Raw genomic sequence first — 13,611 nt, 5'->3', positions numbered from 1 at the left:
CTGGTCCTGGGGCTCTGAGAGCATCTGACTTTTGAGAAACAAGGATGGAGGTCTTGGAGAGGAGGAGAACTGAGCCTTCATCCTGGACTAGACCCAGAGTCCCTGGGAAGTCAAAAGGCTGCCAACTTATCTCCTCTGGAGCCCCCCCCCCCCCCCCCGCCGGTTTCCCTCTCTTCACAAAGCCCCCATTCGAGGGAATCCATGGCCTCCCCTCTCTTTGTTGCGGGGCTTCCCAGCCTCTCTGGCTCTGAGAGCGGCTCTTGTTCGATTTCTTAGAACGGACTGTTTTGCCCGTAGACGGCCCAGCTGCCTGTCCCCTGCCTGCCCCCACCCCACCCCCACTGCACCCTTCCTGCCAGGGCTGCATGCTATGTCCCCAACAGACCCTGCAGCTCCTCCTGTTGGTCCCCGTCCCTGAGGTTAGCTTCCCCCAGCTCGGCCTCTGGCCCTTCCGGAGGGTCCTGAGCCTTGCTACTCCTGAGGAGCTGGCAGGCCATCAGCCAGAAGTCATGCTCCGCCTCCGCCACCAACGCTCTCTGCCAGATAGGCTCAGCTTCCTCCTCCCCTGCCTAAAGCTCAGCTCTGGGTCCCACCAGACAGTCCCGTCTGCCAGGCCACCTGGAACCCCTATCTGAATGGAAGTGTCCCCAGGGGCCCAGGATGTTAGAGGCCAGGGGCTTCTGGTGGCCCCGACCCCATTCTCCTCTCTCCAGCCACCCACACCCCTTGGCCTCAGCCTGCCCAGGGCCCGAGCCGCCCCCCACCTCTAGAGATCTTAACTGCCTTGTTCTTACTCCCTGGCACCCACCCCTGGGGCTGCTGATGCCGCCAGGAGAGCGAGGCTGTTGCTAGGCGATGGTACTGCCATGCGCACACCCTTTGTGCCGGGGATGACACCCACCCAGTTTTCAGCAGACCTGTTGCCACAGTGACGGGAACCCCCAGCTTTGTAGAAACTTTAGATACGGGGTGGGCAGGCCGGACTGGGGGCCAAAGGCGGGGGGTGCTGGAAACTGCCAGGGGTGCTTCCTCCCCGTTCCCCCACAATCCCTTCTCCACCCCAGTCCCCCACTCCTAACACCAATAGCTTCCTAAGGGAGGCAGGGGCGGGGGCGGGTGAACTGAGGTAAAGTCCGGGACAGGGGCAGGGCTGAGGCTAGAAGGCTCGGGGTGGGGGGCACCTCAACATCCTGTTTGGGGGCACTTTTCCACAAAGGGTCCCCTTGGCCCCTCCCTCTTGCTGGCTGGCCTGCTCAGAGATGGGGGGGGGTGAGGTGGTGGCTGGAAGCCCCTGCCACTGCCACTGCCTCCGCGGCCTGCCAACATGAATGGCTTGCAGAATTAGTCAGCAGGCTGGCCTGCCTTGGGAAAGAGCCACTGTCCCTCCAGCCTAGGCCAGCTAGGGAACAATGTGGGGTTTGTTGCTTAGGGGTCCCAGGCTTGCAGTGGGGGAAGGCACTGGGGTGGGCGGAAGACTTGAGCTGGGGTCCTCAGAGGAGGTGTGACACTTATCTCCGAGGGCAGCCCTCAGGCCCTGCTGTCAGGGGGAATCCTCTGAGCCTCCCCTCTGTCCAGGGACCCCCTCATTCCATCTCAGCTGCAGCATTTACCCTGGGGCCTGAATGCAACCACTTAGCCTGTCTCTGCTTCCTTAACTGGGAGACAGAAGCAATCCCTCCTTCACAGAGGACTGTGGTCATTAAATGAGACAAGATATGTCAAGCATCTGGCCTCGTGCCTGCTGCCTTCTCTTTCTTTCTAGAAGGTCGGGGTCTTCTTAAACACTTCCTAATCACGGTGTGTTTAAATTCATCCGCTTTTGGCATCAAAGCCCCAAATATGATAATTTACATATACCACATCCCTAGTCTGTTCCCTGTTCAACTTAAACAAGTTCTTAAGTCTTGTTCGGCACCTGCTCCATGCAGGCACTGGGCTGGGGTGACGCCTGCTGACTTACTGGTAACCAATTTCTCCTATCTCCAACTTTAACCCTCGTTGAAGGAGGACAGGATCTGAGGCAGCTCAGCCCCGAAATCCCTAGATGAATGAAGCTGTTGGTCCATCCCCAGGCTCTGGGCCGCAGGCAAACCTTCGTAGTCATGAGGATAGGGCCAGAACCTGAGCCCACCCTCAACCTCCTTAACCGGATGGGCACAACTCCAACTCCTTAGGGGTTGGAGGTCACCCGAGAATCACTTAGCTCTAGTTCTCAAATCCCATCTACAGTCCTTCCTCAAATTCTTCTGGCAATGGGGGCTTGCTGCTCTAGGCAGGAAAGGCATCCGATGGCTCTGGGGTGAGCAAGGCCTTCAGGAAGCGTCCCTGGGCACAGAGGAAGGGGCTGGGAGAGCTCAGGACTGGGGAGGCCAAGGGCACAGGGCCTCGGGGACCCATTTGCAGAACTAAGAGTGACTGTGGCTTCTTCTTCCTGCAGTAGTAGGAAGGGACAGGATGTTCTTCAGAGGCCTGCTCCATTTCCCAGGGTGAAGGGGAGGCAGGGGGAGGCGGAGCCAGGAGGCAGGGCTTATTGAAAACTGGGTCAAGATGGCTTCGGATTTGAGTGAGCAGAGCCTACCAGGCTCTGGGGTAGTAGCTGTGGGTACCACAGAGAGGTCTGGCTAGACAGGAGGGGTGGGAGGAGGACTCAAATCGGCAGAGGAGTGAAGGTAGGGCCTCTCCCAGGAAACCAGGAGCATCAACACCAACCGAGAGGTGGAAAGGAGCAGAGCCACCAGGCTCTGGGGCCTGAATGCAGGCCTGGGCTACTCTGAGAAGACACTTAACTGGTCTCAGCTGCAGAGTGGGGCTGGGGGGTGGGGCAGAGTACTGGTTCTGATCCAACCCTCACTGTGGATGAGGTCAGGGGCCTGGAAAAGAGAAGGGCTAAGGGCTGCGCTGGCTGTATGGACACAGCTTAGTCGGAGCACAGTCCAGCCTCTAGCCCTGTCCTCTGGCCACCCTGACCCAGGCCCTGGGCAGCTCCTTCGACAGACCTCCTCAACTTCGCTTGGCAGCTGACAGTTCAAGGCTGGGACCACATGAAGGTCTGAAAAGAGAACGGGAAGGAGGCCACGCTGGATCCCAGACACACGTGTGGGCGGCTGTCCTGTGAGGGACCATTGTTCCCGGCAGGAGCACGTGCCCACCGTGGGCGTGGCTGTTTACGCCCAGTGTGCGGGGTGGGCTGGTATCCCCGTGGGTCTGCCACCAGCAGAAAAATAACTGGCACCACGCACCCCCCAACACAAAATTGGTAATTTATTGTTGTTATTATTAGGAGGCAAAAAAAATGTACAGTTACAAGAATCATATTCCAAACAGAGGTTAAATATGAGCTGAAAAGTGTAAAAAAGGAAGAGGAACATCACTTTACAAATCATTAAATTAAACAAATAAACAAACAAAAAAACCAAACCCAAAGAACCAACCCCCCATGCTGAGTTCTCTCCTTGTGCAACTCTGCAAAATGAGAACAGAAAATGAGGTGGGCAGTGGAGGTGGGAGCCCTGGGTGGGGCAGGAGCCAGGGACCAGGAACAGGTGGAGAGGGTGCTGGGGCAGCATGGACACTGTTTTCCTGCCCCTTAGGCCTGGTGGTCTCTGGCACCTGGTTGTGCCTGGTGGCCCTACCAAGGCTGGGGGCAGAGAGGTTCCCACCTGCCTGTGGCATTGCAGCCCTGTGGGGACAAGCCAGATTCGGAGGCAGATACACACAGGACCGGGGTGCGCGGGGGGTGGCCACCAGTAACCTGGGCTGATACCTGACCCAGGTGCCAGGCTCTGCCTTTCTGGTCTGAACTTGCCCCAAGCCCACCCTGCATCTCTCTCCTTCTCTCCAGAGGGCCCCTCCCAGATCCTAAATGGCCCCTGCAGCATCAAATGGTTGATTTTAGTCTTTGCTTAAATTAAAAAATTAAAATATATATACATATATATACTGTACACACAGGACAACAACAGAGAGTGTTGAAAAGGGAAGTTGAGGCGTGGGCCGGGGGGGGGGGAGCTGGGGCTGTGGGGCCAGGCCGTGGGAGGGAAGCAGGGTTGGGTGAAGGGATGAAGGGAGAGAAGGGGGAGAGGTTAGGGGCCCAGTTGGGGGGCAATTTATTTTACAATAAAAACAGGAGTTCAAACCTCAGCAGAATGGGTCTCTGGGAGCCCCAGAGGGCCATCCCCACACTGAGTGAGGAGGGGTGAGTTTGGGGGGATGGGGTGGGCGGGGAGCTCGGCTTCAGGTTTAGATCACTGCCGTCCCTGGTCAGAGGGAGAAGGGCCGCGGTCTCAGCTTCTCCGTGACTTTGAGTGTTGAATAAGCCACTGTAGGGTGATGTCTGGGCAGGAGATGAGAGAAGTGTATAAGGCTTTGCTGAAGCTGGCTGGGGAGTGACAGTGAGCCCAGGGTTCCCCAAACCACAGCCAGGGAGCACGTCGAAGGGCACCCAAAGCCCAGGATGACAAAGCTCCAAATAGTCCCAAATGGAAGGAGACAGAGCCCCCCTGCTCTGTGGCCTGGAGTTGTCTGGTTCAACCCAGAATTCAAACGTGCAGAAGGGGGCTAGTGGCCCAAGGTCATACACCACTGAGGCAGAGCTGGAATACACTCAGAGTGGGGCCTCCTGGCTGCCCATTGCACCCGAGGACCACAAAGCTTTGTGCTACAGCTGTGGACTGGGAACCTCTGAGAGCCCAATGCTAAGATATCCAGAAAAGGTCTCCTCTCCCTTCCCCACTGCCACTCCCCGAAGTCAGTAGCTCCCCAAACTCACGCACCAATGTTGTCCTTCTCTTTGCAGGAGATGGAGTAGCAGCAAATCTCTCGGTCCTGGATGGCAGACAGATTCCTGGGGGGAGACCACAGTAGAGTCTGCTGAGGTTGGGACTGCTTGGGGACCTGGGACTAGGGAAAGACAGGGTCTTTTTCTGCCTAAACCTGCTACAATGAGGAGGGTGAGGCTCTTGGAAAGGTGCGTTCTGCTGCCACCATGTGGTGAATTCTGAGAACTGCAACAAGCCCAGCCTCCAGGTCAGGTGGCTGGGGAATTTGGGGAGCTGGAAGTACAAAGAATCATCAAACTCACATTTTTTCTATCAGTTCCTTCTCATCCAGTGCCCCTGGGAGATCTCGCTTGTTACCCAGGACTAAGACCTACAGTGGAGGAAGGATGAGGATTAAATGTAGAGCAGCCCCGCCCTTCCCTACCTCCTCTCCCCACCCTTGGGACGCAGGCTTTTCTCCCACCCCCAGTGACCTCCCAGCCAAGCTCCCTTGCTCCTTTCACTCCATTCCCTTGCTGACCGGGATGCCCTGCAACTGAGGTTTGTCCAGTAGGTTGTGGAGTTCATTTTTGGAGGCCTCGATCTTCTCCTGGTCTGCAGCATCCACCATATACCTGGGGAAAGGCAAGGTAGGACAGCGCGTGGACACCATGCATGGGGTGGGCAGGAAGGAAGAGGGAGCTGGTGCTGGGAGCAGGAAACTACTTGTTGCGGGGTGGTCCCTTCTGGAGCTGTGGGCGAGCCTGGCCGGGCTCAAGGCTCTAGCTCAATGAATGCTTTCTCAATCTATGCAGGTAAAATACTGGTGACTCTGGGGCCACCTCTATCCTGGCATCTGTGGAAGCTGTCACTCGTGTGGCACAGACTTGGGCCCTGTAGGATCAGCTGTAAGTCCAGCCCAAAGTGACCCACTTAGGTTCTCATGAAAAGCCTACGTAAAGCAAGAGTGGAAAAAGCAAAGGAAATCCCAGGATATTTTCTTGCAGCAAGATGCTTAAAAAAAAAAAAATCAGGTTAAAAACCCATCTATTGTCTGTTCTATCAGGAAAACTAAACAACCATTGTCTAGGCATATATATGTCAAGTAAAATTATTTCTAAAAAGTAAGGCAATGAAACACCCCAAATTCAAGACAGTGGTGACGTGAGCTGGGGATAGGCAGGGAGACAATGAGGAGCCCCCCCCGACAGTCCAGCTGGTTTGCTGGGGCCCTGGTTCTTAGACTGGGCAGCCATCCAGAGCATTTACCTAATAAGAAACAAGCAGGGTGCAAAACAGGCAGGTTGTGCACAGGAAGTTGGCCCTGAACCCAGGACTAGGTCTGATTCGATTCTGTGCCTCTGAGGTCCCTGCAGGTAGTGTGTGTGGCGGGGAGTGGGGTGGGATGGAGGAGGACCAGGTAAGCGGAGGAGTCCTTCATACTTACACAATGGCACTCACTCCCCGGCAATAGCGCTCCCACATGCTGCGGAAACGGGGCTGTCCCCCAATGTCCCAGAGCTAAGCAAGAAGAGGGTGAGATGGCCTCAGTAGGAAGTAGGTGACCAAAACCCATCTTGGCTCCTTAGCAGTTCCCCCTCCTCTCAGTTTCTCCTCCTCTGTCCCCACACCCTTCCAGCCACCTCTGACACCTTCTGCTCTCTTTTTCCAACTTCCCAGCGATGGGACCCCTGGTCTCGGGTCTCCCTGGTTTGCTCCTCCCAAGAGCCCCTCTGGCCCTCCCCAACACAAGTGCTCCTCTACAGCCACCTTGCTAGTGCCAGTAGTTTAGCCTCCTGCCCCTCACCTTGATGGTCACGTTCCCTTTGGTGATTTTGCGCATGTTGAAGCCCACGGTGGGGATCATGTCTTCATTGAACTGTCCTGACTGGAGGGAAGAGTCAGAATTGTAAGAGGTGCAAAGCCCAACAGGCCCAGATGTGCCCTCCCTGGTGGTCACAGGCCAAGGGACTGCAGGAAGAATGCAGCACTGAAGCCAGAGTCTCTTAGACTTCCCTGAGGCAGTGAGGCATGGGGGTCAGTGTCATAGGGACCATCTCTCGAATGCCTCTTGCTTGCAGGCAGGATGGTCCACAACCAAACTAGGTGTCCACCCTGCACCTGGAGATCTCCTGTGAAGAGGCCCATCTTCCTCAAGCAATCTCAAAGTTTCTCAACCCAGACTGGGAGAAAGTTCTTCATAAGGTCTAACCTATGGCACTCTGTTAAGTGAAGCCTCTTGACTGTATTTAGTCTGCAGTGGAAGGGAAGAATAAATTACTTCCCAGGAAAAGGACCTGGAACAGGTCATGGTCTAACACTCAAGGGATAAATCAAGGAAAACAGACATATTTTCAAACTAGCAGTAAATATTCAAGTGAAAATTGTGGGGTGAGGTGTAAATTGACCACTCTCAAAATGTAATAAATGCCAAGCCATTTCAGAATTATCCTTGGTTAGGCAGGCACAGTGGCATCTATGCCTGTAATTCCAGCGGCTCAGGAGGCTGAGGCAGGAGGATCTTGAGTTCAAAGTCAGTCTCAGCATCTTTGTGAGGCCCTCAACAATTTAATGAGGCCCCGTCTTTAAATAAAATTTTAAAAAGGGCTGGGGATGTGGCTCAGTAGTTAAGTGTCCCTGGGTTAAATTCCTGGTGCCAAAAAAAGAAAGAAAGAAAGAAAGAAATAATTAACCATAGTTTTTATTTGCACTCTACTACATCTGATAGGGCGGATAACCCACACTCTATTATTTGTTTCCATGCATCTCCCCCTAGACCCAAAGCTTCTTAGGGAGGGGGCCCATGCCTACAGCAATAGCATTAGGGAATGTTTGCTGACTACTTGAGAGTTGATTGTAATTCCATTCTCCATAATCCATGTTCAAATTCTAGTCATTTTCACTTCTCCCCTTTAAACTGTCTCTAAGATCTCTGGATTGTTCTAAACCAACCACAGACTTCAAATAAGGCCAGACTTAACTCCCTCCCGGGTCATCTCCACTCACATAGGACACTTCTGCTCACCACCCAGAAGCAGGCTGCAGAAGACGGGGCTCACTTAACCCTGAACTTGAGAGGGACAGCCCTGTTCCTTTACCACATCCTTTTCTCCCACCCAGTGAAAGAATCACTTGCCTCGGTTCCCGTAAAGAGGTCAGGGGTTCTGACCACTGGCCAAGCTGCCGGAGATGATCAGTTCTTTCTCAGTACCTCCAAGTCTAAATGAAGACCCCTCAGGTCCTCTTTGAGCACCCTTCCCTTCCATCCACTGGAACACTTGCTCCCCAAGGCCTCAGGGTGATGTGAGAATCAAGTGACCAGGAACAACGCCCAGTGACAAGGTAAAGCAGGGGTTCCTCATCGGAGGCTTTAAAGGTCCCCTGGATTTCCTGAAATTGCACACCATCTCTGTGTGTGAAACTTCGTTTATATGTATAGTCACTCCTTGGTATCTACAGGGGTTGGTCCCAAGAACCCCTCCACAGTACAAAATCTGGGGACGCTCCAGTCCCTTAGATAAAATGGCACAGTATTTGCCTATAACCCACACACAGCCTCCCTTATATTTTATTATTATTTTATTTTTATTTTTATTTTTAGTTCTTGGCGGACGACACATCTTTGTTTGTATGTGGAGCTGAGGATTGAACCCGGGCCGCACACATACCAGGAAAGCACGCTACCGCTTGAGCCACATCCCCAGCCCTCCCTTATATTTTAAATTATCTCTTGATTACTTATATCTAATAACAATGCAAATGCTATGTAAATAGTTACCATATTGTCATCATCCTGTATCTTTTAGGGAAAAATGAAAAGAAAAATTAGATTTATGTTCAATACAGATGAAATTTTTTTGTGTGTGTGAAAACTTTTTTTTTCCCCCCAGTACCAGGGATTGAACTCAGGGGTGTTTAACCACTGAGCCACATCCCCAGCCCTTTTTTATATTTTATTTTGAGATAGGGTCTCACTGAGTTCCTTAGGTCCTCACTAAGATGCTGAGGCTGGCTTTGAACTCATGATCCTCCTGCCTCAGCCTCCGAACTGCTGGGATTACAGGCATGCGCCACGGTGCCCAGCTTGAAAAGTATTCGTAAGAAGAGGTCTTGTTTTGTTGCCCAGGTTGGCCTCGAATGCCTGGGCTGAATCTATCCCCTTGCCTTAGACTCCCAAGTAGCTGGGACAAAAGTCATGCACCACCATGTCTGGCTTCTTCTGAATATTTCTGATCCTTGGTTGGTTGCATGCAGAGATTCAAAGCCCACTGATATGGAGGACTGACTGTACGCTTCTTGGGGGAAAGGGTCCCTAATTTTTCTCAGTTATCCAAAGCATCCAATAGCCCCCCCCCAGAAGTTAGGAATCACCAGGAGAAGTGTGTACCTGAAGGAGGACTGCCTGCCTCTGGCAAAGTAAGGAGAAGAAAGGGTGGCCTGATACCCAAGCCCCGGCATGACTCGGCTGTGGGACTGGGCACCTGCTGGGCCAAAGGACACCCTGCCCCATCCCAGCTGACGAAGAACATGGAAGGGTTTAGGGTGTAGCTCAGTGGTAGAGTACTTGCCTGGCATGTGTGAGGCTCTGGGTTCAATCCCCAGTACTGCCAAAGAAAGAAAGAAAGAAAGAATTTGGAGCCGGGTGTGGCAGTGCACTTCTATTATCCCAGCTCCTCAGGAGGCTGAGGCAGGAGGAGGACAATTTCAAGGCCAGCCTCAGCAATTTAGTGAGACCCTCCCTGTCTCAAAATAAAATAAATAAGTAAAATAAAGGACTGGGGATATGGCTCAGTGGTAAAGCACCCCTGGGTTCAACCCTAGTATAACAAAAACCCCCATAAGTCTGAGGAAGGAAGCCCAGTTCTTATTCATCCACCATCACAGGAGAGCTTTAACAAGATACTTTATCCTCTCTGGGACCCAGGGTTACCTACTATAAAAAGGGGGAGAAAGGTTTTGGTTTCCTAGGAGTTATAAATAAGGCTAACCAAGTGCTTGGAATTTTCTTTCTTTCTTTTTGTGGGGGTGATGTAGATAGATCCCAGAGTCTCCCCACATGCTAGGCATGAGCTTTGCTTCATCCCCAGCCCTTTTCACATTTTTAAATTTTGAGACAGAATCTCATTATGTTGCCCAGGCTGGCCTTGAACTTGTGATCCTCTTGCCTCAGCCTCTTGAGTAATGGAGATTACAGGCACCCGCCACCACGCCTATCTAGAATAAGTTGTAATATGGCACAGGAACCATCATTGGTCTTTAGCAATAAGACCCACAGGCTCCCAAATAGATGAGAATCTAGCCTGGTAGAATGTGACCTTGGCAAAGAAAGATGCTAGGAGAACTTCAGGGAGTCAGGTGGCCCCCCAGCACGAGGAGTCTCTTCTGTTCAGCCATCATCAGAGCTAAGTTGGATCAGGGTATGACTTAATTTCCCTGCTGATGCCTCCCAAGTTCCTCAGGTAAGAACGGAAGTAATCTTAAGTTATTTAGCCCAACCTCTTGTCTCAGACTTGGACATCCTCTGGCCCATTCCCTCCTGGGTCCACCCTAACTATTAGAAAGTTCTTTATAATGCATCAAGAATCCATCTTCCTATAATTTCTAGCCTTTTGTTCCTAAATCCTGGTGAGTACTACAAGATTAATTCTTCCATAGGACAGTCTTTTATTACACTTTTAAATATTTGAAAATATCCGTTTCCCTGGGCTAAAACATCTACTTTTCTACCATCACAATTTTTTCAGAACTCAGATCAGGTTTTGTTTCTTAGAAGCACTGTAAACTTTCTACCTAACTTCTTTTCAAATTCCTATTAACCTGCTGAGCAGCTATACACACTCAATTCACTTCCTACTTAAAGCCAGACCTCATCCAGTGAAGAAAAGAACCCACTGGGAAGATGCTGATACAGAGGGCAGGGGAACACAGGGAGGTGATGCAGAAAGTCAGTGGTGGGCATGGGAACAGAGCCCTGGATTCCTGGCCCTTCATTTCTAGAAGACACTACTTATTATATACAGGGTGAGCAGAAAGTCTAATGTGGTATCGCTGGTTGTAGATCTGAGGACACTGGAGTTACCCAGATGCTGGAATTCCAACTGCAGTCTGCAAGGGGCGGTTTTTCTTGGAAGTCCTCTTTTAGGGAAGGGACCCAGGGTCCTGCTCTTTTAGGATGTACCAGTTGAAGTGATAAACTTAATATCTAAATCACGGTTCTTGGAAACCCCATCTTTGGGTCTAGGACCAGTTCCCTGGACAACCCTAGAGTCTGTCCCAAGGTTTCCTGGGCTAGAGAGAGGGAACTTTCCCTGAACTTCCCAGAAACTCTTGACCCTGGCAGCAGCATTTGGGATTCTTGGGTTCTGTTGCTGCCCTATGTCATAGCCTCCCATCTGGATTGATGCTCATCCAGAGGGGGCCTCCAGACCCAGAAACTGAACCCACCTGAGTACTTGTCGATCCCTGCCCAGGAGCATGGCTTTAATAATGCTCCATGAGGAGAATTTCCTTGGGGACAGGAGGTGACTTGTTTCTCCTCTTGGTCTTACTCCAGAGACATCTCCCAGAACTAAATGCCTAGAAGCCCAGCCACTGAGGCCTGCAGAGCCAAGGAGGAGTGCAGGTGTGCCGCTACTCTGGGATCCCAAGAGCCAAGTCAATGCCAAGTCTAACCAAGGAGTCTCTGACCCTGGAGTTAGAGCTTAGGCAGACAGGAGCCGAGAAGCATGTCAGAAAAACATCATGCCCCAAACCTCAGCCACAAACTAGACGTTCTGCCTTGGCAGGAGATGCTGGGTAGAGGAAGGGGCAGAGGTCACCTGGAGAGCATGTATAGGGTAGGAAGCCAGTGCCCAATCATGTGACCGTGAGTACCAGCCCCTCCAGCCTTCCATCTGTCCTGCTGCTTCAGACCAAGTGTAGTAGTAACAACTCCACCCTGCAACACTCCCCTGGGGGATGCTGAGACCTGTCAGGGAGACTCAGGTCCTGCAACGTTGGGTAACAACTAGGCAGGTGGCAGTGCTAGGCTGGGGCCACTATCCTTTGCCTACCTATCTATTCAGCATTTTGTATCAATATTTGGCCACATCAGGGTTCTTGGAAACCCCATCTTTGGGTCTAGGACCAGTTCCCTGGACAACCCTAGAGTCTGTCCCAAGGTTTCCTGAGCCCCACAAGCCCGAGTCCTGCCTGGCTGGGAAATGCAGGCCGCAGCCATTACTGCAGCCTCAGCTCACACACCCAGGGAGCTCATCTTCCCTTTTTTGAGAGAGATTTTAACTCCTTCTCCACCACTCCCCTGGCACAGAAAGACTATAGCAATCGCCCTCCTCAGTTTTGACTCCCCGATGCCCTCGGAGCCACTCTCTGCCATGTCCCCAAGTGGGTAGCGCCCCTGCAACTCATCCTCTGGTAGAGAGTACCTCCTCTTGCAACTTCTGAGCCAGGCGGAGACTCCAAACTCCCTTTACGGTGCCATCCTCTCTGGACCCCCAGCGACACCACAGTCCCGGAGAGGTTCCGGGAAGGAGGAGTCTGGGTCTGAGCCAAGGGCCTCAGCTGACTCCTCTGTCCCTGGGGACTACCTCCCCTCTACGCGGTGGGGCCGGGGCATCATCTATCAAAATGGGATGGAGCCCTCAGGGTGGGTCTGGGTTGGCCCAGGCCGCCTCCCAAGCAGCTCAGACCGCCTGTCCCGTGACGCTCCTTGAGCGGGGCGGAAAGGCCCGGGCACTTTCGCCCCGTCATGCCCCCTTGCAAGGGGGCCTGTCTCAGCCCGCAGCGGGTCCCAGGTGCCTGGAGACCCCCCTCCGTGCCGCCAACCCCAGAGCGCCACCCATCTCCTGGATCCTCCTCCCCTGCCCCCAGCTGTGCCATCCTGGCTCAGGAGGGAGAGCGGGTCGCGTGCCACTCGGGTCCCCCACCCGCCGTGCTAGGCCCCAAGCGCCCGGGGCCGGCTCCTCCCCCGCCCGACACCCGGCGGTGCCCGGCCATGCCAGGCGGCGACCCGGGTTTCCCAGGGCGCAGTGCAGGCGGAGACAGGCCAGACCCTCGGCCCGCGCCCGGGCCCCGCGCCACGAGCCCTCGTACCGCGATCACGTTGACGAAAGTGGTCTTGCCCGAGTACTGCAGCCCGACCAGCGTGAGCTCCATCTCCTCCTTCCAGAACAGGGCCTTGAACCAGTCCAGCAGTTTATTGAACAAAGCGATCATGGTCGCTGCCGCCGGCCCCGCCCGGTGCCGGGTCCCCGCCGCCCCTCGCTGCCCTCGCGCTGCGGCCCGGAGCGGCCCCTCCCCGGTGCGGCCCGGGTCCCGCTGCTCGGTGCGGGCGGAGGCTCGAGCGCGGCGGCCGACGACTTGCTGCCCCCGGATCCGCTCGCCGATGGGTGTGGCTTCAGCGCCCTCCTCCTCCTCCGCTGCCGCCGCCGCCGCCGCCGCCGCCGCCCTCCCGCGGGCCGGGCAGCGTCCTGCTCGCACCCGAGCGCGCGCTCCTCCCTCGCCCGCAGCCAGGGGCCGACGCCCGCGAGCGGTGGGCGGGGAAGCCGGGGCTGCGAGGGTAGGGGTTGACTGGCAGCGACGAGGCCGGGCGCTCGGGAGAGGAGGCGAATTTTATTTTCTTTCTCTTCTTGGGCCAGTGCGCGTTTATTGCCACTCCTTGGTTCTTCAAGGGTGGTGTTCCTGATGCCGGTGAGGGGCCGCTAAGCAACAGCGTCTCCAGTTTGAAGAAAGGGGTGCTGGTGTCGCCCACTTTCCAGGACACAAAGATGAGATCTCTAGGAAAGGGAGGCAATGGAGCTTTTTGTTTCTTAATCCCTGCTTCTCAATATCCCTGGGTACTGAGTCCCCTCCTCCA

General features: G+C 54.0%; 1 protein-coding gene across 2 annotated transcripts; it reads right to left on the bottom strand.

Moving 5' to 3' along the window:
• Window positions 1-3,241: 3,241 nt before the first annotated feature.
• On the bottom strand, window positions 3,242-13,200 carry ARL8A (ARF like GTPase 8A). Of its 2 annotated transcripts, XM_081298892.1 has the most exons (8): window positions 12,849-13,200; window positions 9,322-9,361; window positions 6,565-6,641; window positions 6,205-6,278; window positions 5,299-5,392; window positions 5,081-5,148; window positions 4,773-4,843; window positions 3,242-4,333 (listed from the first exon to the last, which is right to left on the bottom strand). In XM_081298892.1, the coding sequence occupies exons 1-8, from the start codon at window positions 12,969-12,971 to the stop codon at window positions 4,284-4,286; spliced, it is 597 nt and encodes a 198-aa protein (XP_081155018.1). In that variant the 5' UTR covers window positions 12,972-13,200; the 3' UTR covers window positions 3,242-4,283. The 2 variants fall into 2 exon arrangements, with proteins under 2 accessions (XP_081155018.1, XP_081155019.1); XM_081298893.1 differs by lacking the exon at window positions 9,322-9,361 and having other exon boundaries at window positions 6,565-6,645; window positions 12,849-13,191.
• Window positions 13,201-13,611: the final 411 nt, after the last annotated feature.

Source organism: Spermophilus citellus, assembly GCF_964194105.1.
Source record: "Spermophilus citellus genome assembly, chromosome: 6".
Classification (NCBI taxonomy): domain Eukaryota; kingdom Metazoa; phylum Chordata; class Mammalia; order Rodentia; family Sciuridae; genus Spermophilus; species Spermophilus citellus.
Note: the sequence above shows the minus strand (reverse complement) of the source record. Positions and strands in the feature narration are given on the sequence as shown.

What these genes read in the sequence shown, in the direction of transcription:
- ARL8A (XM_081298892.1), bottom strand. Translation starts at nt 12,971, where the DNA reads ATGATCGCTTTGTTCAATAAACTGCTGGACTGGTTCAAGGCCCTGTTC. An exon ending in AAGGAACTGATAGAAAAAAT is followed by an intron (nt 4,844 to 5,080) that starts GTGAGTTTGATG and finishes GTCTCCCCCCAG; the next exon opens with GAATCTGTCTGCCATCCAGG. An exon ending in CAAAGAGAAGGACAACATTG is followed by an intron (nt 4,334 to 4,772) that starts GTGCGTGAGTTT and finishes TCTCCTGCCCAG; the next exon opens with ACATCACCCTACAGTGGCTT.